Genomic DNA, 25612 nt, shown 5'->3' on the forward strand with positions numbered 1-25612 from the left:
TCAATACAATCCCAGTGTCAAAATCATCATGTCAGATTTTCCACTGGCATCAAACCGCATTTGTAGATGACAGCCAGACCACTTTATTAGAAGAATTCCTTACTTTGGGAAGAGCAAAGTACTTACCCTCAGAGAAAGCAGATCTAGAGGGAAGGTCTTTTCCTCAGAAGAAAAAGAGCCCCAAAGCATTCAGTATCTGCACACACTCATCTTTTTCTGCCTCCTGGCTCAAAACGCCTCTGGCTACACACCTCTAAGTCCATACCTGTGCAAGGTCTTCCTGTAGGAATCCCGAGCACCACAGCAGAAAGATAAGAAAAGATTGTGATCTGAAGTTGTGACAGTGTCACTAGGCTTTCGCATCACTTGTCATAATTCAAGACTTCAGTGGAAAACTATTCTTACCCAAGCTCATCCAAAATCAATCCCTAGCCCTTGGGACTGATACAAAATGATCAGTATCTGCTACTGGAAACTCATCAAAATTACTGAATGCTAATCCTCACCCTTAAGGAACACACTTCACAGAAGATTAAGCTTTCTGAAGTCTAAATGTACAACCTAGTTCAAAAAAAAAGACAAGACCCAGTGTGAATTCATCACCTATATGCTTTCAACACTTGCATGACCTATAACTATGCTAGAGTAAACTGAAACCTCTCCCATAATCACTTTTTCAGGCCCTGAGGAGGGAGGGGAGGAATGCCGCCCATCAGGTCCTCACTGAGGAGTATTTATTTGCAAAATCAAGTACTGCACGAAGAAGCTTCTAAAGCAATTTGTTGGAAAGCTCCAAGGAGCCACAATCCAAAATATTTCTGAAGCTGCCCATGTAACCCTTCTCAGAAAGCACAGTAGAAAATATACACCAGACCCTTATTCAAGGTTGCAACGATGGTGAATGCCATAGCTGAGTACCGTGGTGAGATCGTAACACAAGAAAAGGGAGAGAAAAAGGAGAAGTCATCAGCGGAAACCTTCATTCAAATATCTCTTTGCAGATCAGATGAGGCGAGGAGCCTGTTTTTCTAAAGAAAAACCCAAACCAAAGCCGAACGCTGTCCACCTATGGGGTTGGAACTAGTTCTACCACTGTTTCCAAGCCCCATCCTCTGCGTGTGAAGGTCTACCTGAGATTGTGTACTTTGAATCCCACCAAGGAATACTCTTCAGGTCTAGAGGATACTTGCAGGCCGGTGAAACTGGGGGACAACTTGATCCTGAAGAAGAAAATATCCATCACAGCTAAGAGCAGCGTTTTGCTGACACAGCAGCTCCCTGCCTCTGGGGATGGTCCGGCTCCTGTCCCGACCGGTTTGCTAAGCCAGTGGAAAAAGGGTCCAGCTGCAAAAAAGAACAATTTTATGCCAAATTAACAGCATCAGTTTGTCAATGCATCAGCTCAGCACCACAGCTGGCACATGGGAGGAGGCAAGAGGGCACAGCCGAAAGTGCAGAAAGAGAAGGGCCCTTTGAAGGGCACCAAGCCATGAGGTTTGTCCTGAGCTAACCCACCACCCCACAGCATGGGACCACGGCCACCTCTCCCTGCTCCTCCGGCCTGGGCCTCGGTTCCTCTCCGCCCACGCTGCCAGCTGCCGACAGGCTCCTTCCAGGGACAACTCAGGTCACTAACTTGCAGAAAATTAACACAGGAAAAAAATATATATCAGCTCAGCAAGACGACTGCAAACACCACAGCCACAACCGTGTGCCTGGAGGCCAGACCCCTCCTCTGGAACGCAGCAAGTCCCACACCAGCTCGGCCGTCCCACGCACACCACCCTCAGCTGCTCACGGCACCGCGGCCAGCACGGCCGTGGTGCCACCAGGGCTGATGTGACCTGCCAGTGACGCAGGAGGCCACACGGCAGAACACCATTTGTGTCAAGGTTTCGGTGGCTGTTGTGAGCGCATGGTGGCCCAGTAGACCCCCACTTCCAGCTCTGGGGTCCCGGCAAGCTGCCCAGGGACGTGGAAGAGCCGCAAGGCTGCACCGCTGCCATCAGCAGATATTCCGGGGAATTTACTAACGTGCATCAAGCCTGGCTCCCAGATACCAACACTGCTGGGTTGTGGTGACCTTGAGCAGGACACAGCATTTGGGAAAAGAGGGTACATGCCTTATTTCACTTGCACCCCAAATAACTCTGGCAGAACCATCATCAGGCAAGAAGCTCCAGCTTTAACTCGGGCTGTGGTTTCAAGACACATGTGTCCATTTGAGCACATCACTGCTGACAGAACGGGCCCCCGCTGCCTGCCCACACCCTGATCAAAGCCACACTGCACACCTTCCCCCATCTCATCACCAGACACCCAGAACAGCTCACGAACCACGTGCAAGTGCTAGGACCTTTCTGCTGGTCCCCAGGAGACAAGTACACGGACCCAGCAGGCACAGCAAGGGAAAGGGAGCAGGTCTGCCTGGCCATGGGCCTCAGACCATCTCCTCTGGACTGAGTTGCACCAGCAGATCAGCTCAGATGCCCACAAACACTACAGCAACAATAAAAGCAGAAACATCAAATATATACAACCATCTTTCCCACCAGCAAGCCAAACTTCTATCCTAGAAAAGCTGAGCGAGTGACAGTTTAAGCAAATGGATAAGTGAAGGGAAATACACAGACAGAAAAACACATTAGACTAGGAAGCGCACCTACTGAGTGTATTCATGCAGGTTAATATATTAACTTTCCTTTCAGCAGCACCAGTAGTTTGCTCAGACTTAAGCAATCTCACAAGCAAGCCCTAGAAGTACAGGTTCTTCAGGCTGATTCTTTTTTTTTTTTCACAGCTTAAACATGGTCACAGACCTCTTCGAATAGGGTTTAAGGTACAGAGCTCTCCAGACCACACAAACATCCTAAGAATAAACATTTCCAGCATACCAAGAGCTCAGATACACTAGGTCAATCCAACTGTGTTTATTTGTATTTCTCCCAAATCACTGCCGAAGTACTTGGCGCTGAAGGAGTGACAGGCTCCCACTGATTCCGCAAGAGACCAGAAGTAATTGGTAGACAGTCTACAAGCACCACAAAGAATGTCAGAGGCATTTATTTATGTGACCCCTGTTTGCCCGAGGAGAATTCAGAGTTTGCATTTTCCTCATTCAAACTAACCATTACTAGAATTAAATCCTCTCTACTATTCCTCAGGTAACGGGAGGAAAGGCAGAAACCATCCAAAATCATCCTCACAACAAAACTTTTCAGACAGCTGCCGTTGCCGAAAGGAGACAGACTGTTTCCCTGCTGTCAGCTGGAGTTCCTCCCCAGGCTGGCACAGCACCCTGGTCTCTCTCCAGGACAATCTCTCTTGTTATCTGTCCAAGGGACATGGAAGAGTTGAGGAGACACCATTCCCACCGTTAAGCAACACCCCTCGTGCCAGGGCAGAACAGTCACACCTTCCCTGCCAGGCTGACAACACGCTGCAGCTCACACCTGTGGCGCAGACACCAAAGCATGGAAATCCCCACAGGACCCACTGCTGCAGCCACATGGTTCCATTCTTCATCAGACCCAAGCGGGACCACCGCTCTCTAGTGCAAAGCACCGCCGAGGCTTCTCAGCCGGCAGGCTCACACTGGCCAGGACACAGCACTCCCTCCTACATTACCCCCACGCTGCCGTAGCACAGCAAGAGACACACGAGAATTCCTCCAGACCAGCTGCCCGTGGAAGACGAGTTACGGTCAGAGCTTTGAGCCAGTTCTAACCGTGCACTTCGCAGCTGAAGCTGACAAAAGGTCTCGCTCTGTCACGCATCCTCCTTCATTTCTTGTAGCAGCTGAGCCCAGCACACTGGGCAGTGAGAGACGAGAGGAGAAAGAAGGGGACAAGTAGCACTTCAACTAGCAATGAGTACCAGCTGTTCCTAGAAGCAAAGAAGTACCTGATGTTAATAAATCCCATACAAGACCTACTGGTACACAGCAAGGCACAGAACACCTTTACTGATATCAGCCCCACAGCTTTTGATAATTCTCCAGGCCTAATATCAGCAAATAAGCAGAATTTACTACCAAGTTTACACGACACTGAAAGAAATGGGTATTTCTAAGCTCATATGTGCCATCAACAACATCTTCTAGTTTTTTGGGAGCTGGCACAAATTCTCGAATAAGTGAGTGCAAACTCCTGCAGCAAGACGGCGCGACCTGGAATCAGCCAGGCTTTGCTGATTACTCCTCTGAGTAAACAGTGGTGTTCCCAGCACTTCAGCTCGCTCTCAAGCTTCTCCCGTTGGCATACTACCCTATATTTAGGATAGAAGAGTGCAATGACAAGCATCGGGAAGAATGAATAAGTGGTTTAGGATGCTCAGAATAGTGGCAGAGACTGCGTGAAGAAAACTGCACTGAATTAGAAACTCTCAAAGTGAGGAAAGGAATCTGTAAAGCTAAACATGGGAAGAGACAGCATTCTATACATAAAGTTAAACAACAAATTTTGTTAAGCACAGTATTCCCAAGGCTAGAGATGCTAGCGGTCCATCCTATAACAGCAGCAAATGGTGGAAAGAAGTCCCTGCCTGGAGGGGCTGAGAGAACACAGATGAACACTTGTTTTTTTAATATATATAAATAATAAAAAAAAAGATTTTAGTCTTGTTTCGGATGGGTGAGCAATATCAGTGCCATTTTCCCAAGCCTAAGAGCCAAAGCTCCAGGTCCAAGGGAGACACAGCCCCGCAGGGAGTGAGCACAAGCACAAGCAGCGGAGACCAAGTTAAGCTCTAAAAACACACTCCGTGAGTTTGCGACTTGCAAACCTGCGGCAAAACTTACTAAACTCATACTTGTTGACTAGACGGGCGCCAGAGTCTCGGGTGAGCCTCTCCACAGCCTGCTGCTTCTGAGGAGCCAGGGTGGCCACAAGGAATGTTCGGCATCTACACCTTTTTGTGCAGCAGAGCTATTTAATTGCATTTAGTCACCTGCACCGCTGATAAAAGTTTGGCTGTGGGTCTATTACGCCCAAACAGCCCCTACTCGCAGTGCCCAGCCCAACGTCGTTCCCCGGAGCCCCCGGGCCCCACCGAGCCCGGGCCAGGGGAGCCCGTCCGACGGCGGGGCCGGGGCCACGGGGCTGCCCGGGTCCCTGAACGGAGCACGCCCGGGCAGACACCAACTCCGCCGGGCACCTGCAAATCCACCTGCGCTCCCGCGGAGCCAGGCCGGTCCCGGGGAGAGCCGCCGGGCTCCCGCACACGCCGACGGGCCGAGCCCGGGAATCCCGCCCAAGCTCCGGCACACCCCGCCAGGACCCAGGGCACATGCGGGCCCGGCTGCCGCCACCTCCAGCACCTGGGCCGCTCCCACTGCCCCCGCCCGCGGCTGCAGTGAAGCCCCACGCCTCGTCCGGTACAGCCCAACGCGGCACAGCCGCTCGGTGCCCCGGGCTGGGCCCGCTCCGCCTGCCGCCCGCCGGCAGGGCCAGCCCCGCCGGGCACCCCTGGGCGCGGCGCCCACCCAGGCCCTGGCCGGCGCCCGAAGAGTGGCCCCGGCGGCGGGAAAACACTGCGAAGGGGGAAGCGAACGCGGCGGGGACAGCGGCACGGAGACCGGACCCCGCAGCAGCCCAGGCCGCCGCCCGCGCCCGGCCCCGGCAGGCCGCGGAGGGCGCGCCGGGGCTGAGGCGGCGCCGGGCCGCCCCTGCCGGGCCGACCTGCTGCCCGCGCACCGGGAGGCCGAGCCCGCCGCGCGTCTGCCCAGGCCGCGCCGCCGCTCCCGGCCCCGCTGCCGGCCCCAGCCCACCCGGTAGGCCAAGGGCAGGGCGGCCCGGCAGGTGCCGCCGCAGCTCCGCGCTGCCGCCGCCGGGCGGAGGCCGAGCCCCCCCGTCCCCGCGGCCCCTCACCGTGCGACGGCCGGGCCCGGAGGCCGCTCCCCGCCGGCTCTCGCCGCCAGCGGCCCCGACGCACCGAGCGGGCGGCGCGGCGCGAGCGCGACCCCGCGCGGGCACGTACCTGGGGGCGGGGCGCGCGGCGCCTAGCAACGGGCGGCATGAGCGCGCCGCGGCCAATGGGCGCCCGGCGGCCGAGTCCGCCCCGCCCCCTCCGCCCCGCCCCACCTGGCCGCTCGGGGCCCCGCCTCCCCCCGAGCGCTGCGGCCATCCCACACGGCCCCGCCCTCCCCGCGGCCCCGCCCCTCCGCCTCATCCGCTCCCTTCTGGCCCCGCTCCAAGCCCCGCCCACAGCCCGGATGACCCCGCCCCCAGCCTCGCAGGCCCCGCCCCGCGCCCCACGTGCGGCCGCGCCGCCGGGTGACCCCGGCCCCGCTGGCCCCGAGCCCGCGGGCAAATATTTGCCGGGGGCCGGCCCGGCGCGGCAGCAGCCCCGGGGACGCCGCCATGCCGCCCGTGCTGGGCGTCCTGCTCGCCCTGGCCGCGGCCCTGGGCTCAGGTAGGGCCCCGGGCTGGGCCGCCGTGGGGCTGGAGGGCGCGGGGGGAGCAGGAACCGGGGGCTGCAGGAACCGGGGGCTGCAGCGGGTGCCCTGTAGGGCAGGGACCCCTCTGCTCCACGGGACATGGGTCCCGTGCTCCGTGCGGCCGGGGTGTTCCCGCTGTGTCCCCAGGCTGAGCTCCTGCCATGCTGCCCAGGCCACCGCTCGCCCCTCAATGACTTCCAGCGCCTGCGAGCCACGGAGCTGGTGGCGGTGCCCGCAAACCCAGCGGTGCCCACGGACCCAGCGCTGCTGCCGCCGGAGCGGGGCTCTGCGGGGCAGTGTGCCCAGCGCTGTGCTGCCAGCCTCGCCTGCCGGTGAGCGGGACGTGGTGGTGCCATGGCGCGGGTGGGAGGGCAGGGGCCATGACAGCGGGGTCACGCCCTGTGCCTGGGCCCATGTGTGTGCCCACGGGTCCTGGCCCCACACGGTGCCATGCCAGGCTCCTGCTGTTCCTCACAGGGCTTTCCACTACAACTGGCAGAGCCAGCTGTGCCAGCTGCTGCCCTGGACCCAGCACTCACCCCGTGTCCAGCTGCAGAAAAACATCCACTATGACTTGTACCAGAAGAAAGGTGGGCTGGTGCCATGGGTGGGCATGAGGGCACCACAAACTGGGCATGGGCCACCCAGCACGAGGCTCCCCACTGCCCATGTGCCACAGCTCGGCCCCGGGCTCTGACACGGTGCCCGGCTCTGCCCAGACTACCTGCGGGACTGCATTGTGGCCGATGGCAGCAGCTACCGTGGCACACGGGCCACGACGGAGAAGGGTCTGCGCTGCCAGCACTGGCAAGCCACAACACCCCATGACCACAGGTGCCCCCATGTCCCCAGCTGCCCCGTGACACGTGTCAGTGGCCCTGGGCAGTGTGGGGCAGTGGGCAATGGGCTGGGGACAACGTGGGGGTAATGGGGACAGCACAGAGGCAATGGCACTGACCAGGGGTGAAACATCAGTGTGGCTGAGCTGGCCACGAGGCGAGGGGCTCCCGGCAGCCCTCCTACCCATCCTGCTGCCGGCAGGTTCCTGCCATCCCCCCGCAACGAGCTGGAGGAAAATTACTGCCGAAATCCCGACCAGGACAAGCGAGGCCCGTGGTGTTACACCGTCGACCCCAACGTCCGGCACCAGAGCTGCGGCATCAAGAAGTGTGAGGACGGTGAGTGCCACTGGCCAGGGACACCCCGTGCTTTGTGTCCCCCCCCACCGCCCACTTAGCCCCCCTGGCTGTCGGCAGCTGTCTGCATGACCTGCAACGGGGAGGACTACCGTGGCACCGTGGACCACACCGAGTCGGGGACCGAGTGCCAGCGCTGGGACCTGCAGCACCCGCACAAGCACCCCTACCACCCTGACAAGTACTGGCCCCTGGCGCTGGGCAGTGCACAGTGCCTCGGCCACGCCAGGTGCCGGGGCAGTGGTGGCACCTTCAACCACTGCTCCCTGTCTCTGGCCCAGGTACCCTGACAAGGGTCTGGATGACAACTACTGCCGCAACCCCGACAGCTCTGAGCGGCCCTGGTGCTACACCACCGACCCCAGCCGGGAGCGCGAGTACTGCCGCATCCGCGTCTGCAGTAAGTCCCCGCTGGTGGCACCGCGTGGCACAGGCCAGGTGTCCCAGGTGCCACCCTCACCCTCGCTCTGCCCCACAAGCAGAAAAACGCCCGCGGCCCCTCAACGTCACCACCAGCTGCTTCAGGGGCAAGGGTGAAGGCTACCGGGGCCGCGTGAACATCACCGTGTCGGGGATCCCCTGCCAGCGCTGGGATGCCCAGACCCCCCACCAGCACCACTTTGTGCCTGAGAAGTACCCATGCAAGTAAGGGGGTGGAGGAGGTGCACCCAGGGAGGGTGGTGGTAGGCAGCACCCATGGGTACAGGACCGGGGGGAGACATCCACACGGCCCCTGCGCCAGGGACCTGCAGGAGAACTACTGCCGCAACCCCGACGGCTCGGAGGCACCGTGGTGCTTCACTGCCCGCCCCACCATCCGCATCGCCTTCTGCTTCCACATCCGCCGCTGCTCCGATGAGCTGAGCACTCAAGGTGAGCTGCCCCCAGGCACCCGTCCCCGGGGTGCCTGCCGGGGGTGCCAGCCCTCTCTGCCTGTCCCCAGAGTGCTACCATGGCCATGGCGAGCGCTACCACGGCCGCATCAGCAAGACACGCCAGGGCATCACCTGCCAGCCGTGGGCTGCCCAGGCGCCCCACGTGCCCCAGTGAGTGTGTGAGGGAGCGTGCTGGGGGGCGTGTGGGAATGGGGACAAGGATGAGGATGGAGATAGGGATGGTGACTTCTTCCTGGCAGGATCTCGCCCGTCACCCACCCTGAGGCACACTTGGAGGAGAACTACTGCCGCAACCCCGATAACGACAGCCATGGCCCCTGGTGCTACACCATGGACCCTCGCACCCCCTTCGACTACTGTGCCATCAAGCCCTGCTGTGAGCACAAGCCAACACCCTGTGGAGCCAGGGGGGACCCCAGCCACCCCCTGGGTGGTTTTGGTCCCTGCAGGGTGGCTGGGTCCCACCCCAATGCCACCCTCTGCTTTTTCTCCACAGCTGGCAGTGCAGTGCCCTCTGTTCTGGAGAACGCAGGTGGGGGCCCGCGGGTGCCGGGTGGGTGCTGTGGGGTGGGTGCCAGTGGCATGGCCCTGGTTGATGTCTCCCCTGCCACCAGACGTGGTGGCGTTCGATCAGTGTGGCCGGCGGGATGAGAGACTGCAGCAGAAAGGGCGCATTGTTGGTGGCCAGCCCGGCAACTCGCCCTGGACCGTCAGCATCCGCAACCGGTGAGCGGGTGCCCCGCTGGCACTGCTGCACGGCCGGCATCCCCACCAGGAGCTGACCCCCCGTCCCTGCAGGGCCGGCGTGCACTTCTGCGGGGGCTCCCTGGTGCAGGAGCAGTGGGTGATCAGCACACGCCAGTGCTTCTCCTCCTGGTAAGGCCATGGCCAGGGTGGGGGGTGCTGGGAGCCCCCCACACCCACACATCCCCATCCTGCAGTGATGCCGACCTGACGGGCTACAAGGTGCAGTTGGGGACACTCTTCAAGGACCCTGGCCCTGGGGACCCTGACCAGCAAACCATCCCCATCATCCGTATTGTCTGTGGCCCCTTCGAGTCCCAGCTGGTGATGCTGAAGCTGGCAAGGTGAACGGCCACATCCTGGGCCCCATTGTGCCCCGCTGCTGGCCGGGCTGGCACCACATCCCACTGCCCCTCTCGCCGCAGGCCAGCTGTTCTGAACAGGCGTGTGGCGCTGATCTGCCTGCCACCTGAGCGCTACGTTGTGCCCGCCAGCACTGTCTGTGAGATTGCTGGCTGGGGGGAAACCAAAGGTACCTGCCATGAGCAGCCCCTGCCAGAGACTCCCTGTAATGGCATCCCCTGACCATCCCTTGACCGCAGCATCCCCCTGCCCGCAGCATTCCCCACTTCCTGGCATCCTCCTGTCCACAACATCTGCCTTTCATGACACCCCCTTCCATAGCATTTTCCTGTCCATGCCATTCCCCCACCGACAGCATCCCTCTGTCCATGGCATCCCTCTTCCATGACATCTCCCTTCCACAGCATCCTACTGCCACAACATCCTCCTCCCCATATCTTCCTGTCCATGCCATTCCCCAGCAACAGCATTCCCCTACCCCAACATCCCCTGCCTGTAGCACCTCCTGGGAGGGCACTCCTCCTCCAAGGGTGTCACCTCGCATGCTGTGTGCCCCCACCAACAGCGTCTGCCCAGCCATGACACCCCCAGCCATGACACCCCCTGCCATGCCATCCCCCTGCTCGTGGCATCCCCATCTGTGCATCCCTGCCCCGTCATCCCCTGCCCCATCATCCCCTGCCCCATCATCCCCTGCCTGCTGCCCCGTGTGCCACCTGCCCGCAGGCATGGGGGACAGCAGTGTGCTGAACGTGGCGTGGTTGCCGGTGCTGGCCCATGGTGAGTGCAACGCGGCGCTGCGCGGGCGCCTGAAGGAGAGCGAGCTGTGCACCGCCCCGCTGCGTGCCGGCGTGGGGGCCTGCGAGGTGAGCGGGGCTGGGGACCGTCACCTTGGGGAGCCCACGGGCACCAGCACCGGGGGGGTGACACTGCTCACCATGTGCCGCAGGGAGATTACGGGGGGCCGCTGGCCTGCCTCACCGCTGACTGCTGGGTGCTGGAGGGGGTGATCACCCCCTCCCGCGTCTGTGCCCGCACTGACCAGCCCGCCCTCTTCATCCGCGTCTCCCTCTATGTCGACTGGATCCACAAGGTGATGAAGATGGGCTGAAACAGCTCAGCCCCAGCCTTGGCACAGCCGCCACCATGCAATAAAAGCGTGGCCATGGATATCTGTGCTGCACAGAGTCTCAGACATTTATTTAGCTTCAAACTCCAACCCACGCCATCCTGCCCCTGGCAACGCTCACTCCATCCTGCTCTGGTACTGGTGTGGTCCCCAGGGCCAGCGGTCCCCCTGGGGCCGGCACAGCCGCAGGGCCGCAGTGGGTGCTAGGTGCTGTGCCGGCCCATCCTGTCCCGCCAGGGCTGTCCCACGTGCTGGAGAAACCAGCGGGCGCAGTTCCCAAAGACATCGGCCTCTGTCTCCACTCCAGTGAGCGCGTGGCCGCCCTCTGGGTACCACAGCAGCCTGCGGGGCGGGACAGGGGATGCTCAGCTGCTCGCGGGGGCTCCTTCCCTGCTCCCGCCCCCCTGAACCCTACTCACCGTGCCGGCACCCCCTTGGCCCGCAGCACCCGGTACAACTCCAGAGCCTGTGTGGGGCTGACTCGCCGGTCCCGGCCACCCACACACAGCAGCACCGGCGTTTGCACCTGCAGCACAGCCAGCAGTGGGTGCCCAGCACCCTGCACCAAGCACTCCGCACCCATCCTGCCCCTGCCTTACCTGGGCCACCTGGGCAATGGGCGAGCGCAGCAGCATGGTGGCCACCTCCTCGGCACGGGGCACCCGCTCAAAGGAGTACGGCAGCCCCAGGGAGACGTAGCGCCTGTGGCACAGAGGCAGCCATGGGTACTGTGGGGATGTGGCGTGGCATGGAGTAGGGGATAGCACTCACCAGTCAGGGATGTCAGAGGTGCCCAGCAGCGCGGGCAGGTTGGAGACAGGGCTACGCAGGGCACAGGCTTGGTAGCGCTTGGGCTCATGGGCGAGGAGGTGCAGGGCGATGAAGGCTCCGTGGGAACCAGCCAGCAGGGCCAGGCGGTGCGGGTCCAGGGGCTCGCTATGCAGCGCCTGCTCCACTGCCAGCTGCGCCCGTGGGGCACCCACACATCAGCACCCCAACATCAGACCCCCTCAGCAGCACCCCATCCAGCACCCCCAGCCCAGCACCCCTCACCTGGGTGTCCGCCACATCCTGCTCACCCACGCGGGAGAGCAGGGAGGTGATGCTGGCCTGGCCAAAGCCCAGGGAGCCACGGTAGTTCACTGGGGACATGGGGGCCGTGGGTGCCACATCTTCGGCAGGGCACAGGGCCCATGTGTCCCCAGGCTCCCCAACACTCACCCAGGAGCATGGCGAAGCCCAGCTGGCACAGTGCAGCCATGCTCGGACGCCAGCGGGCATCAAAGACTGCATGGGGGCCACCTGGGGATGGTGGGGACGTCACCCAGGGTGCCACCAGCGCTGCTAGGGTGTCCCCACCATCCCCTCACTCACCGTGGGGGCACACAATGAGGGGGTGTGGTGCCATGCTGTCCGGCGGGCTCAGCAACAGAGCCTCAAAAGTCTGGGTGCCTGCACCAGGGAAAGGTGCTGCTCAGCACCCACCACCCCAGGCACCCAGCACCCTGCCCTCCCCCTGCTCCTGAGGGTCCCCAGCACCCAGGCAGCACCCAGGTGCGGTGGGGGCCCCCGGGCGCTCACTGTGTGCAGTGAGGCTCTGCCCATTGCAGGGTGGCTGGACCGTCAGGGTCTTCCAGGTGACACCGGGCACTGTTGGGGCATCCTCCACCGGCACCCAGCAGAGGGGAAGCTTCTGGCCTGCTGGTGGCAGCACCGCCACCACCTGGGGACAAGCAACGGGTGGCAACAGGGCACCCCTCTCCCCTGCTGGGGGTGATCGGCTCCAATGTGCCTGCAATGCCAGTGCTCTGTGGTACCATCCCGTGCCATGCCATGTCTGGCTGTGCCGTGCTGTGCCTGTCACACCACTCTGTGCCACGCCGCGCTGTCCTTGGCTGCACCATGCTGCACTGGGTCCCGGCACGCTTGCCGAGCTCTGCTGTTCCTTGCCACGCTGTGCCATGCAGTACCGCGCTGGAGCTGGCTGTGCCTCGCACGCTGTGCTCCCCTGGGCTGTGTCATGCCAGTGGATGGAGGGGACTGTCCCGCTCTGCTCCGCGCTGGGGCGGCCTCACCTGGACCATTCACTGTGCGCAGGGCTGGGTGCCGTAGGATAAAAAAGATATTAAGCTACTGCGGAGTGTCCAGAAGAGGGCCAGGAAGTTGGTGAAGGGTTTGGAGAGGAAGATGCATGAGGAGTGGCTGAAGTCGCTTGGTTTGTTCAAGCTGGAGGAGACTGAGAGGAGACCTCAGCGCAGTTACAGCTTCCTCGCAAGGGGAGGAGGAAGGGCAGGTGCTGATCTCCAATGACAGAACCCAAGAGAACGGCAGGAACATGTGCCAGGGCAGGTTTAGGTTGGACATGAGGAAAAGGTTCTTCACCCAGAGGTGCTGGACACTGAACAGCCTCCCCAGGGAGGTGTCACGGCCCCAGGCCTGACAGTGTTCGAGAAGAGACTGGACAACGTCCTCAGACACACAGTGTGAACTGTGGGGTTGTCCTGTGCAGGGACAGGAATTGGACTCACTGATCCTTATGGGTCCCCTCCAACTCAGGATGTTCTATGATCTTGTGACTCTATGCCGTGGCTGTGCCCTGCAGTGCTGTGCTGGGTCTGGCTGTGCCGTGCTGTGCCTGGTCATGCCTAGCTGTACCATGCAGTGCCACACTGTGCCATGCTGTGCCGTGCCATGCTCTGCCTGGCTGTGCATTGCTGTGCCACATAGTTGTGCCAGACGGTGCGATGGCTCCACTCACCAGGCTGGGGGGACGGTTTGGGGCTGAGCAGGTGGCCACCAGCAGGTCCCACTGAAGGGTGAGTAGCTCCCAGCACCCTTCGGGTGACTCTGGGGACAAAGAGCACATTGGCGCTCACAGATGCTCACCGGGCACTGTGGGCAGCCCAGTGCCACGTACCTGCCGTCAGGTTGGTGACAGTGGCTGCCTCTGTGTCCACGAGCAGGAGGTCCTGCAAGGGGGCAGAGCACAGGCAGCTGTGTCACTGCAGGGCATGGGGGCCACATCCCTGACCCGCCTGTCCCCAGGGCTCACCGTGCGGCTCCGCTGTGGGGTGCTCAGCACCACTCGCCGGCTGTCGGCTGCCCAACACCGCGGTGGAAGCTCCTCTGTGTAGATCCCAGCAAAGGCTGGGAGTGGGCAGAGCGATGGTGAGCCAGGGCCTGGGCACCTGGCGTGGGGGGTCCCAGCCCCCTGGCAGCACCCAGCCCTGCCCACTGTGCCACACTCACCCTCCGTGGGTTCCTGCACCACCTCAAGCACGGTCACCGTCTGCCTTGTCTGCCAGGTGAGCTGCAGAGAGCCAGTGGTCAGGGATGGGCCCCAGCCAGGCAAACTGGGGTAGGGGGGCTTGGGGATTGATCCCACCCCCGGCCCCAGCCGGGCACAATGAGAGGCTGTGACATCCCAGGCTGGGTACCACACCATAGTGCAGGGTGGCACAGCCATGCCCAGCACGCGCAGGGCCCCGCTCACCATGCGCAGGCGCAGGCACTGCCGGTGGGGCCCCCCCACAGTCCCCTCCAGGTAGAGCAGGCGCTGGCCATCGGGGCTCAGCCGGGGGGAGCAGGCGGCACCACATTCAGCTGACAGCAGCTCTGCGGGTGACAGGGTTGAGCACCCCGGGGACCTCCAGGTAACGCCCCACATCCCAGCACTCACCGCAGCGCCCACTGGGCAGGTCCAGGTGGAAAATCCCTGACCTGGGGAGGAGGCGTGGGTCAGGCTGGAGCCCCATGGGCATGCTGGCCCCCACCGCCATGCTGACCCAGCACAGCGCAGGCATCCCGGCGTGATGCTGGGGGACCCACCTCCTGTTGGAGCAGGCTCTCAGCCCCAGGCGGAAGGGTTCGTGCCACCAGCCCACGAAGACCACACCACTGTCATCTGGGGACCACAGGGCCTGTGCAACAGCTGAGCTTGTCCCACAGCCCCAGGCTGCCCCGCCCTGGGGACTCTCCATGCCCCCGTCCTACCTGGCCAGGGGAGAGGTGCTCTGGGATGTCCTTTAGCACCGAGAGGCTGCTGCTCGCCAGGTCCAGGACACAGATGACAGGCATGCTGCGGGTGCTCAGCGCCTCCCCCCAGTCCTCATGGTACATGAACTGCTCACCCTGCAGCACAGCCCCATCAGCCCCATGGCCCCAGACACAGGGCTCTGTGCATGGTATGCTCATGGGGTGTATGGTATGCTTCTGGGGTGCACGGCATCCTTACGGGGCACACAGCACACATACAGGGTGCGTTGGCACAGTCACAGAGCACATGGCACTCACCTCCTCATCCTCGTGCTCCTCCACCAGCCTGGCTGCTCCTGGCACATCCCAGGGGCCCGGGGGCCGTGGTTTGGGGCGGCTCTTCTCAGCCACATAGAGCAGCCGTGCCTCTGAGTGGGACCAGGCCAGGCAGGCAAAGGGCCCTGGCACGGAAAGAGATGCCAGAGCCCAGGCTGGCACAGGCACAGCCGGGCACAAGGCAGGCACTGGGGCCACGGTCTGTGCTGCAGGCAGGGGGCACGGTGCAGGGGGCGGGGGCCCTACCCTCCGCATACACCTCCCCGTGCTTCCCCAGCGCTGTCAGGTCCACGCTGTGGCTGCGCCCGCTGCTGCCCCACACCTGAAGGGACGGGGGTCAGCACCAGCACACCATGGCCGCAGGGCCCACCACTCCGTGCTAGCTCTGCAGCCAGCCTGGGGAGCCACGAGGCTGCTGTGGCTGAGGCAGCCCGCGTTACCTCCAGCAGCTCGTGGCCCTGCCGCGGGCATCGGCTGAGCATGGCACGGTGCTGCCCCGAGGGCGAGTCCTGGCTGAGGAGCCTGCAGGCGGGAGGGAGGGAGGCAGGCTGCGGTGGGCACACGCTGCGGGCACCAGCCACGCGATGGGCACTGGCCACACCGCCCCGTCCCACAGCCCGTCCGAGCCATACTGGTTGTGGATCTCGGCGCTGAGCGCTGCCCGGCTGACGGCGAGGCCGCTGGCTGTACGCCGCAGGCTGTAGTGGCGGCTGAAGCGCAGGAGCCGGTGGCGGGGCACGTCGTGGCGGCTGCACTCTGCGGGACGGGACCGTCGCTGTCGCTGCCTGCCCGCACCGGGCCCGCAGGCAGAGAGCACCGAGCTGCTGTGCCCACCGCTCACCAGTGTAGAGCAGGAAGGTCTGTCCCCCCGCGACGCTGCCAAGGGCTGCACGGGTGACAGCCGGGAACCGTCTCAGCTCCCGGTAGCAGGCAGCGGGGCTGGCGGCCGCCTGGGTAGGGGCAGAGGCGTGCTGGTGGGGGGGTTGGCTCACCCCTCTGCCCACACCCACCCCCCAAACAGAGGTGGAACCCACCCACGCAGCCCCCCAGCCTCCCCTGCCCACCTCCGTGCCCCGCTCAGTTCCCGAATCCATGGGGCCTTGCTCCGCCGCGCTGGGCCGCTGGCACCGTCCACTCGGCAGCGCGGCAGGCTGCCAGGCCGTGCGCGAGCAGCCGGCGCCAGGGGCCTGCCGGCGCCAGCCCTCCAGCTGCCCGGCGCTGCCTGTCCTGCCCGCCGCCACGGGGCGGCCCCATCTTCCGCCGTGGGGCACCGCGGCCCTGGCAGCACACACGCTGACCCCTGGGGAAGAAGGGGCTGGTGGCCGTGAGCCCCAGGGGCACCAGGAGCGGAGGTGGCACTGGCACCAACACCACTATGGGAGACATCGGGGTGCTGAGCTACACTGTTTATTGGGGGGCGGCAGCAGCAAGTTAGCACTGCGGGTGCTTGAGCAGCCACAGCGCCACGTTCATGAAGGGATTTGGGGGCCTACAATAAGCAGGCAGCCCAATCACCGGAGACCAAAGGAGCCCTTGGCGTGGTGCGTCCAGCCTCAGCCTGTTCATACAGGAGACAGCACACAGCCCGGGACCTGAGAATCTCTTTTCTTCCCAGCTAATGCAAAAACAAGCAATAGGCTGGGGCTGGGAGAGGCGTGGCACAGCCCCTTGGCTTTGGCATGAGCCTTCTGGCTGAGCAGGCAACATAAACTGAAGGTGTACACCAAGGTGTGTTGCTCTCTGGAGAACTACTGACCTCCTCAGGTGCTGTTACCAGCAGCGAAGGCTAAAGAGTATTTTGAAGAACATGTGTTTCATCACATCTATAATTGTTTCATTAGTTCAATTCTGTTGTTACTAATACAAAACATTTGCCCTGCTCCCAAATGACTGGGGAGGAGCACAGGGAAGGCTTGGGGGACTTACCTGGGAAGCTGCTCCTGCTGACCCTCCTTCTTGCTACAGCCCCTTTCCTACGCACTTCTGGGCAGACAGGCAGCACAAAGGATGTCAATAGTCCACCCTCACCTTTTTACAGAGCTAGGGCAGCCAAAGCAGGTACTGCTATCCCAGTTTTATTAGGGGAAACAGCCAAGGTTAGTAAAGTCACCAGCAGCAGAGGGTAGAGAATGGCCTCTAAGAGGTAATGTAAATCCACTTCTTGCACCCATCTCTCGACACACAAGCAGTATTTTATTGCAATAGAGCCCTCCTGCAGTTCCTTTCTCTTGAGTTAAAAGCAATGTTTAACCCAGCCTCAGCCCCGACACCATCCGCGCCCTTCTCTGCCACAAGGGCCACAGGCAGCACACACTACACACACCCAGCTTTTAAGTCAGGCTAAATATCAGAGGTGTCCCTGGAGACTTCCTGGGATTGCTCTTTCTGTACCTACAGAGGCACATGGATCTCCTGTGAACACAAGTCAAGGTGAGCTGTTGGCAGGACTCCGAGTTTGATTCATCCACTGTTTCCCCAGGATATCCTTATCAAACTTTTGCTCCACAGTGTACCCAGTGAGAATCCTCCCCCCAAAAAGGGCTCTTGTCAATTACTGGCTTCACATTTCTGTGATTTGAAGTAGAAAGGCACAAGGATGTGTCAGACTGCAGGGGGCAAGAGGGAGGATGAGGGGAAAGGGAAGCTGACCCTAAAGCTTTTATGTGCACTGGGACCAAGTCCCAGGTCCTGATGCTTTGCCGAGTTCAGAGCAAGACCACTAGCAGCTTCTTGGAACCAGACGAAACTCTAAGTGAACCTGGAGACCTCCCGTACCCCCTGTGACTCTCGCAGCTCACTGACCTGGCGTGGCCAAGAGGCCACTTCTACCAAATGGAAAGTTTAAAGAAAGATGACTTGATTCAACAGTCATAGTACACACTGCACACTTGAAAGCCTCAGCCTGTCACAACCGCAGCTATTACTTAAGTTTTCTGGTCTTTTAACACATTATCTCTATGGTGCTTATTTATCTTACTGTTTCTGGGGGGAGAGACAACTACTCAAGGTGCCTTCCACTGCTGTCAGTGCCTTGGCACTAGAACACAAGCAGACTCCATCTTCTGGGAACACTAAAGAAGAGTCAGGCTTGGCAAAGCCATTAGGGACAATGAGCAGCTCTTCCTCAACCATTCACCTGTGTCCTGACGCATTCCTCTCTTGAGATCACCTCAGGTCACTGAATTACTATCAGGTTCAATCGCCTGCAACATAGAGGGGATGAAGGTACATTTGACTTCGAAGCTGTTTCCGAAAATCAAGGCCCTGCTAGCAGTAGATACCTAGAGAGCCCAAAAGTTAATTTTCTAGAGGCTAGAATTATTTGAGAAGTCTGGTCCAATCCACCCACTCATCTTAATATATGTGCTTTGGATCAGACAGGACCACCTTTATGGGGTATGCAAAGTTTGCATTCAAGCTCTACCTCCCTCTTCTGACATCAGAAAAATTGTGATGTCACCACAGTACCCCCCATCTCCTTCCCAAGGTCAAAATTCAGTCCTATCATTTATTTCCAAACCTCAGAACGGTCAACGCAATGAGGACTGCGGGACTGCTCCCATCCCCGCAGGTCTGGCAGCCTGGCGGGCAGGCAGCAAGCGCTAAACGCTGCTGTTTGCACCTTGGGAGTGCGGACCTGTCTGCAGCTACAGATGTGGCCCAGGCTCTAATGAAACTGCTTCAATCTGGCACCTTCATCAGAGGCTTGGAAGCAGCTTGTTCTCCAGTTCAGGCCCTGGGAAAAGGTCTCAGACCACCACAAGGTCTCAGCTACGAACAAGTTGTGCTCAAGGGCACCCAAGCACCCAGCTCTCTCAGGACAAGAGTAAAGCTTTGAGGGCACAAAGCACATTGTCGTCTCCTGCTATGTTAAATGTATGGTAGGGAAAACAACACCACTAACACAGTACATAAATCGATCTCCTGATTTAGAATACACAAATCCACTCCAGAAAAGTTTAATGTGGGTTCCTGGGCATCATATCCCAAAAAAAGACAGTACAAGAAAAAAAGGTGAGCAGAACTCCCCAGTCTTAAAAACAATTGAATGCTTTAAGTATATCAAAGCTTCATCTACTACAAGGCTACAGCCTTTCCAGCAGCAGCTGCTGGGAGCAGGATCAGCCCGAGGACCTGGAGACTTCTTCACCTCGCAGAGATGGCCAAACTAGAGTGTCAGGTCTTGCAGAGACTTTGGGAACTCCTGAGACTCCCTGAAAGGAAAAGAGTAGCGCTCCATTCCACAGCGAGCTGCCCAGCATCCCTGCTGGGAGACCAACCAGACAGGCTGAGCCGAGTGCTGGGAGGAGCAGAACCCTGCAGGAGACAGATCCCTGCACCAGAATGGCTTTGGTCACACCGTGTGGCAACACCTACTCCTGTGGGAAAGCCTGAGGTCAGAGGGAAAAGGGAGAACCAGGACAACAGCCTGCCAGGGGACCAGGAAGGGATCCGAGACACCACCGTACTGCTCAGGAACACACAATGGATCTCAAGCAGTCAGCCTGGCACAGCCACAGTCCCGGGGATGTCTGTGGTACCCTGTCTCGTGCTCAGACTTTGGGTGATAAACCTTCAGGTAAGTGAGGCAGATCTGGTGATCTCCAGCTTGCCCCACTCTCTCCCATACATTTGAAGCATGACTAACCTTAAAGTCAAATGAAGCTGTTCAGGACCTTGTCCAGCCAGGTATGTATTGGGTTATCTCCAAGGACAGAGACCTCAGGACTCCACTCCAGCACACCCCGAATAAGCAGTGCATGGGCCACAGGTGTACTTTGGGTGTACCTGGGCCGCAGAGCAACTGCCTTTGAGGAAAGACATCAGTGCTTTCCCTCTACCTGCTAGTCTTGTATGACAGCATCACCTCTCATCACTTGGTATCACCCCTGAGTGAAAGTGCCATGATCTGTGGTTGCTCCACTTCGAGTTCCGCGGTTGGCATGAAGCACTTGTTTCCCCTGGGACCACACACCAGAGGTAGCCAAACCTGCCAGTGAAGTGTAACTGGGTAGGTGAGCTGAGGGCAAGGCTGGGGGAGCACTTGTTCAAACAATGGAAAACACAGAACTTCCTTTGGAAAACAAAACTGTGAGCTTGGGGGAAGAGCTATGCTGAGGAGCTGATGTCAGACCTGCCAGGCTCAAAAATACAAAGAACATTAAAGTTAACCAGGTGACCAGGAAACGCTGCAGACATCACATCGCCATAATTTAAAAAAATGGCTTCCAATTGCAGAATAATATACCAAGACATCTAAAGTCTGCTGGGAAGCAAAAAGATCTTTACTCACACCAACTGCGTGGACCCAAACAAACATGAGCAGTGAGTTTGCAGCTCTAGATGCCCATTGAAAAACTAGAGATGAACAGAGTGGTGGGAAGAGAAGAGATATTTCCTTTTCCTTGCCAGTTGCCTCCGAGAATAAGCACCTGTCCCGAGGTGCCAGCAAAGGGCACTCTCCCGTGGCGTGTGCACGTGTGAGCCTGCTGTCCCCACCCAGCCCTGGCCAGGTGCGCTGAGACACCCTCCAGACCCGCAGGATCACCAGATCTGCGGCTGCGACTCCAGGTTTGAGTCGGGGGGCTCAGGTGCCTCCCAGAGCTGCCAGCAGCCCCGGGTGTGCGTCCCCTCCCGCCACAGCCCGCGGGTGCGAGCCCCGTGCGCCGGGCGGGTGGAGGGGCGGGCTCTGGACCTCCAGGACGGTGGCAGGGAGCCGGGCATCCCGCGGCCCGGCCGCAGGCAGGCAGAGAGCAGGCAGGGCAGGAGCACAGCGGTTTATTGGCAACACAAGCAGAGGCGGCGGCGGCGGGCCCGGGGCGGGGCGGTGCGGGGCTCCGGCGGGGCGGCCCGGGCCTATGTCAGCGTCTCGCCCTTGGTGACCTGCGGGAAGAGGAGCCGCCTCAGCCACGGCCGGACCGGCCAGGCCCGCCCCGGGGCCCGCCCGCGCCCCGCCGCTCACCCGGGCCTCGATGTACTCGATCCTGCGCTCCAGCGCCGTCAGCTTCTCGTTCAGGGTGGCCAGCCGGGACCGGCACGACATGTCTGCGGGGAGGCGGCGGTGAGAGAGCGCGGCGCCCGCCCCGCCGCCCCCTCCCGCCGAGCGCCGCCCCGGCCGCCTCACCGAAGGAGTTGAGGAAATCCGCGATCTTCTTGATGGAGCTGGTGATCACCTCGATGTACTCGCGGTTGGCCCAGTCCTGGTGGATCTCTCGCTGCACCGGGTCCTCCTGCACCGACATGGCCGCCGCCGCCGCACCGCGCCTGCGCGGGCCCGCCCGCTCCCGGGGCCGCCCCCGCCCGCCGCCGCCGCCCCCGCCCCGCCCGCCGCCGCCCGGTGTCTCAGGGCTGCCGGGGAGCGGGGCCCGCCCCGCCCGCCGCGTCCTCGTCGCTGCCGTCCGTGCTGCTGCCGCTCCGCTCCTGCGGGGATCGGCGCCGTCAGAGCCGGAGCTGCTCCCGCCCCGCACCCGCCCGTTCGGCGGTATAACGGGGGGTGAGCCGGGCCGGCCCGGAGCGAGTTACCTCGGCAGGACTGTCTGCGGAGTCCTCATCCGAGTCCTGCTCTTCAGACACCTGGGACTGAATTTCTTCTCCCTAGGTTAAAGGGAAAAGACCTGTACTGGGTGTATGCGCAGCCACAGATACGAGGGTGGAATAGAAGAAAGCAGCATTGTTACCATCTGAAATAAAAAGCTTTTGAGTCAAAAGCAGATTTTGTTTCAACTGTCCTGCTTCTGCAGTGAAACACGAAAAAAACGGCCTGAACTGGCTGCTGTTAAAGCCACACACAAGAGTGTGAAGAGGCGTTCAAGTGGCCTTCACCTCTGCCCTTTGCATGTGGTTCTTGCCCAGAGCAGAGGAAGGACCCCCCAGACCCACGGGTTACAACCCATTGAAACTGACCCCTTTGGTGCTGCAAGGAAGAGATGCAGGCCCTTCATCTTCAAATAAAACACTTCTTTCTGCAGCACTAGACATGACTGCAATACGGTCACGGTGAATTCAAGGGCAGAGTTACAGCTGTCCGGGCACTGTCCTTTCCCAGGTTTTAATTGCCACAGGCTGGACAGTGATTCTCACCTGAAGATCCCGGTTCTTCAGGATGCCCACCCAGAACGCCTCCTGGCAGTGGTTGAACACCAGCATTGCCTTCACGCGGTACACAAACTGTTCCAGGGACTTCTTCAGCATGGGCACGTGGTTGGTCAGTCCAATGTCTTGGTGAATCTAGATAGGAAACAGTAAAACATGACTATGATTGAGTCTTGCCTGTATTCTTCCTGTTTAAAAAGCCATCGGTCCTACAGGCGAGAGGGATGGGACATGATTCCCACAAAGCTTGCCCAGGTTATGCAACTTCTTGGCCAAATTGTTTTTTAGCTTTTGTTAAAAAATAAAACTCAGATAAGCATTTTTGTCTTGCAACAATCCAAACAACCATATCCACTCTGGATAAAAATAGAAGAAGTCTCAGCTTTTCTCATGAACCTTAGAAACAGGCTAGTAACTGCTCTACCTAAGTCAGATGAATTCTGCTGACCCTTGGAAAATTATTTTGAGAATCTCCTTCTCCGTTACTCCATCATCTCAGCAACAGACTGGTGTCACTCGCTCTGTTCTTCGAGAACAACACGCAGCTCTTCACACACAGACTTCACCTCGCTGCCAGCTTGCTCGTGGGAGCCACATCTTGCTGGCATACAGATGGGTGGACGCTGCATTGCTGCTGGAGGTGTGTGTGCAGCAACTCATAATGTTGGGGTATGTCTGACACATGTACAAGCTACTGCTGGTGAAGCAGCAGTTATCCCTGGAGGTTATCAATAGACAATCACAACGTTCCAGTCCAAAGCAAAAAGCAAGGCTACAAGTGGCTGGACCCCAAAACTACCTCCTGAGGAAGGGAGATGGCTACTTGCTGACAGCCACAAGCTGCAGACTAATGCTGCAGGGAGTTTCATGTCAGGAAATTGCTGAATTCCCAAGCACAAGGAAGAAAGAATAAGAAAGGTGTTGAATAAGCCACCACAATATTTTTTCTTGCACAGTGTCTGATGCATTTCCTTTACACTAGCTACAGGGAATGTGTGTGCACTATAAACTCCAAAGCCAGCTTGTCCAGACCAAAGAAGCGCTGTTTTTTGGAGAACTAGGACAGGAGGGAACAGATGGAGTTGCTGTAAACACAAACCAGCTGAGGAAGGGCAGCTGTGCCAGGGACTGTGTGAGATTCAGCTCTGGGTGACCACCTCTTCCTGCTAGGCCTGGATCTGCAGTCCTGCAAGTAGAACCTGCCTATGCCCTGGAAAGGCAGTGCGAAGGAAATAAATCATTCTTAGGACAGGAGTTTGTGCTGCAGTTAGAATTTATCTCACCTTAGAATGGCCACACATGTGATGAAGTTGTCTGGTACTCAGCTGCAAGGCTTTCAGCAAACTCTGCACATCATCCTGTAATAAATAAGTCAACCAGCAAATCATTCTCAAAGGATTTTTCCATAAGGGAAACAAGAATAATTAAACAGCATTAATTTTAGCAATCCTTTCAAAGGGTTATGGGATAGAGATGTGATGCATGCGTGCAGGAAACATCAGACAAACAGGATTGAGCCACAGGAGACTTGCACTGTGCATCCAAGTCAAGTAAGTGGTAATAAAAGTATGACCACATGTCATAGGGCCAAGCACTTTGAACTGAAACTGATTTTGAATCAGAGTTTGGAATAGACACATATCAATGCAAGTTGGGCAATTAAAAATCAAGATAACCTTGTAACACCTTGCCTTGAGCACAGCCTTCAAAAATAGGGGAACCAGAGGGAAAGTGTAAAAGATACTTCTGGACCGTGGTATTTCAAACTCATCCAACACAAACTCTGGATATCAGCCCTCTCTTATTGAACAAATTACATAGTGCTTTCCATTGTCCAGTGGCAGTGACTAGATATCTGTTTGATAACCCCATTCCCTCAAACATCCATGAGACCAGATCTTGCATTTGTAATGGAAAGGAGTTATCTATTGGAGATGCAAGGTGTGGAGAGTAAAGTGAAGTGTCATGAGTGTCACACCAGCATGTGAGCAGAGACAGGAATCTCCTCCTAGCAAGCACTGCTCATGCTCCCCAACTGGTTCCAGACTGTTCTGTCTCCAAAAGGCTTACCCTGTGCTTTTTAAAGCTGTAGTCCAGCAGAGGCATGGCAAGCTTCAGAAACGCTTCTACAAAGAGACGGCCGTACTATGAAAAAATGATAAATATATCAAAAGGCAAATATAAATTCCTTTTCAATGAATCATCACAAAATCAGATAAAAATAATGATACGTTCTTTCAAGCTACCCAGGAGACCATTCTCACTTAGTAAAAGACTATATTTATGTGAAGGCTGTACAGGAACATACAGGATCAGTAAAGGGTCCCAACTTTAATCACTGCAAAGAGAGCTTTGAAGGACAAGGTCTCATCATTGTACACAACCCTGGTTTTATTCATTAGTAAACTGGGAATAAAACTGAACTAAACACATTAAAATCACTGTGCATGTATTTGACTCCCAGCCAGGAAGAGCTGCAGAGAGACACATGGTCTTTCTGGGCTCCAAGGGAGACCTTCAGCTGTGATGTACCACGGGGAAAGGGCCTAAACTCAATAATGTCAACTGCAGTAAGTTCATTGTGGTCAAGCCATACAATGAGGCCTAGTGGAAGACAGTTAAAGGTATAAGAAACAGTATCTGCTTCTTCCAAAGAATTCAGTAACCACTCTGCTCCGCTGGAGGCAATGACCCAAGAAAGCTGGTGCTTAAACTGCTCTCTTCAGTTATTTTGAATTCTTGCTTACCTTCAGGCAGATGGTAAGGACAGGCCTGCTGTCAAATACCTGCAGGCGAGAGGAAAAATGACAGCCAGATCAGTCCACAAGTGTAAAGGAAACAATGTCAGCACAGCAACCAATTAAAAACAGCCCTTCAATACATACCCTTCATTAAAGCCTGAAACCTGGTCTGAGGCAACTTGGGTTCTCAAGTTTCAACAGGGAACACCACTTCAGTGGTGTGATGTAATGGCTGTCACACAAGTACCTGGCAGGATTTGGTGATCTAAGGTGCACCTTTTGCAAATGGCACAAAATTAACGAGTCTGAAGTTCTTAACACTTTGAAACCCAAGAGCCCCAAGTCTATATGATGGGCAAGTAACCACATAACAGACAAAGCAAAACAGATGTGCAAAATAATGTATTTCAGAGGAAATAACGAAGCTATTACATTAACGGTGCCAGCTGGCAAAAGACAGCAGGTGTCACTGCACAGGTCACGCACAGCTGTGGTCCAGCAGCAAACAAAGAAATGGAGCAGATGGAAGATCGTATGTTACCACAAGAGCAAGCGAAGCTGATGTCTATTGGGTAAGCACTGAACGCAGGTTACAGATACGAATCCAGGCCTCCTGTTCAGAGTATCAGCCTGCCTTCAGTACAGCAGGAGAATGTTTCCTTCTGTCAGCTGTTACTCCAGATGTACCTGAAGAGTTTCTCCCA

General features: G+C 58.4%; 4 protein-coding genes across 4 annotated transcripts in view; 1 reads left to right on the forward strand and 3 right to left on the reverse strand.

Annotated features, from left to right (window-relative positions):
* Positions 1-6359: 6359 nt before the first annotated feature.
* On the forward strand, positions 6360-10746 carry MST1 (macrophage stimulating 1; the record flags this gene model as incomplete). Its single annotated transcript, XM_080350214.1, has 18 exons — positions 6360-6411; positions 6609-6768; positions 6914-7026; positions 7156-7270; positions 7478-7614; positions 7693-7813; positions 7914-8032; positions 8112-8277; positions 8375-8505; positions 8576-8678; positions 8768-8904; positions 9025-9060; positions 9143-9254; positions 9327-9404; positions 9470-9616; positions 9698-9804; positions 10362-10501; positions 10585-10746. 18 exons carry the CDS (start codon positions 6360-6362, stop codon positions 10744-10746), a joined length of 2136 nt encoding a protein of 711 aa, XP_080206340.1.
* A 135-nt stretch (positions 10747-10881) lies between these two features.
* On the reverse strand, positions 10882-16329 carry APEH (acylaminoacyl-peptide hydrolase; the record flags this gene model as incomplete). Its single annotated transcript, XM_080350575.1, is given in 23 exon segments — positions 10882-11000; positions 11003-11106; positions 11184-11290; positions 11364-11466; positions 11536-11726; positions 11818-11906; positions 11986-12066; positions 12139-12216; positions 12346-12487; positions 13523-13611; positions 13682-13733; positions 13817-13911; positions 14008-14074; positions 14225-14379; positions 14444-14484; positions 14593-14684; positions 14758-14895; positions 15058-15200; positions 15322-15397; positions 15516-15597; positions 15708-15831; positions 15917-16025; positions 16204-16329. Coding segments are annotated over 23 exon segments (2403 nt in total).
* A 4008-nt stretch (positions 16330-20337) lies between these two features.
* Positions 20338-21340, reverse strand: BRK1 (BRICK1 subunit of SCAR/WAVE actin nucleating complex). The gene is made up of 3 exons (XM_080350430.1): positions 21200-21340; positions 21038-21120; positions 20338-20958 (listed from the first exon to the last, which is right to left on the reverse strand). The coding sequence occupies exons 1-3, from the start codon at positions 21315-21317 to the stop codon at positions 20932-20934; spliced, it is 228 nt and encodes a 75-aa protein (XP_080206556.1). The 5' UTR covers positions 21318-21340; the 3' UTR covers positions 20338-20931.
* Positions 21341-21417: 77 nt separating this feature from the next.
* The window catches only part of FANCD2 (FA complementation group D2), a gene marked incomplete at its 3' end in the record, with an annotated part of 44530 nt that continues 40335 nt past the window's right edge, over positions 21418-25612 (reverse strand). Inside the window, exons 39-44 of the mRNA XM_080350458.1 lie at positions 24915-24953; positions 24238-24312; positions 23451-23525; positions 22156-22302; positions 21598-21669; positions 21418-21495 (exon numbers count right to left, since the gene is read on the reverse strand). Of these exons, the coding sequence (XP_080206584.1) occupies positions 21418-21495; positions 21598-21669; positions 22156-22302; positions 23451-23525; positions 24238-24312; positions 24915-24953 (486 nt within the window). The remainder of the gene's footprint in view (positions 21496-21597; positions 21670-22155; positions 22303-23450; positions 23526-24237; positions 24313-24914; positions 24954-25612) is intronic.

The sequence above is a fragment of the Nesoenas mayeri genome (genome assembly GCF_963082525.1).
Source record: "Nesoenas mayeri genome assembly, chromosome: 10".
NCBI classification, from domain to species: Eukaryota; Metazoa; Chordata; class Aves; order Columbiformes; family Columbidae; genus Nesoenas; species Nesoenas mayeri.

What these genes read in the sequence shown, in the direction of transcription:
- BRK1 (XM_080350430.1), bottom strand. Translation starts at nt 21,317, where the DNA reads ATGTCGGTGCAGGAGGACCCGGTGCAGCGAGAGATCCACCAGGACTGG. An exon ending in GGATTTCCTCAACTCCTTCG is followed by an intron (nt 21,121 to 21,199) that starts GTGAGGCGGCCG and finishes GCCTCCCCGCAG; the next exon opens with ACATGTCGTGCCGGTCCCGG. An exon ending in TCGAGTACATCGAGGCCCGG is followed by an intron (nt 20,959 to 21,037) that starts GTGAGCGGCGGG and finishes CTCTTCCCGCAG; the next exon opens with GTCACCAAGGGCGAGACGCT.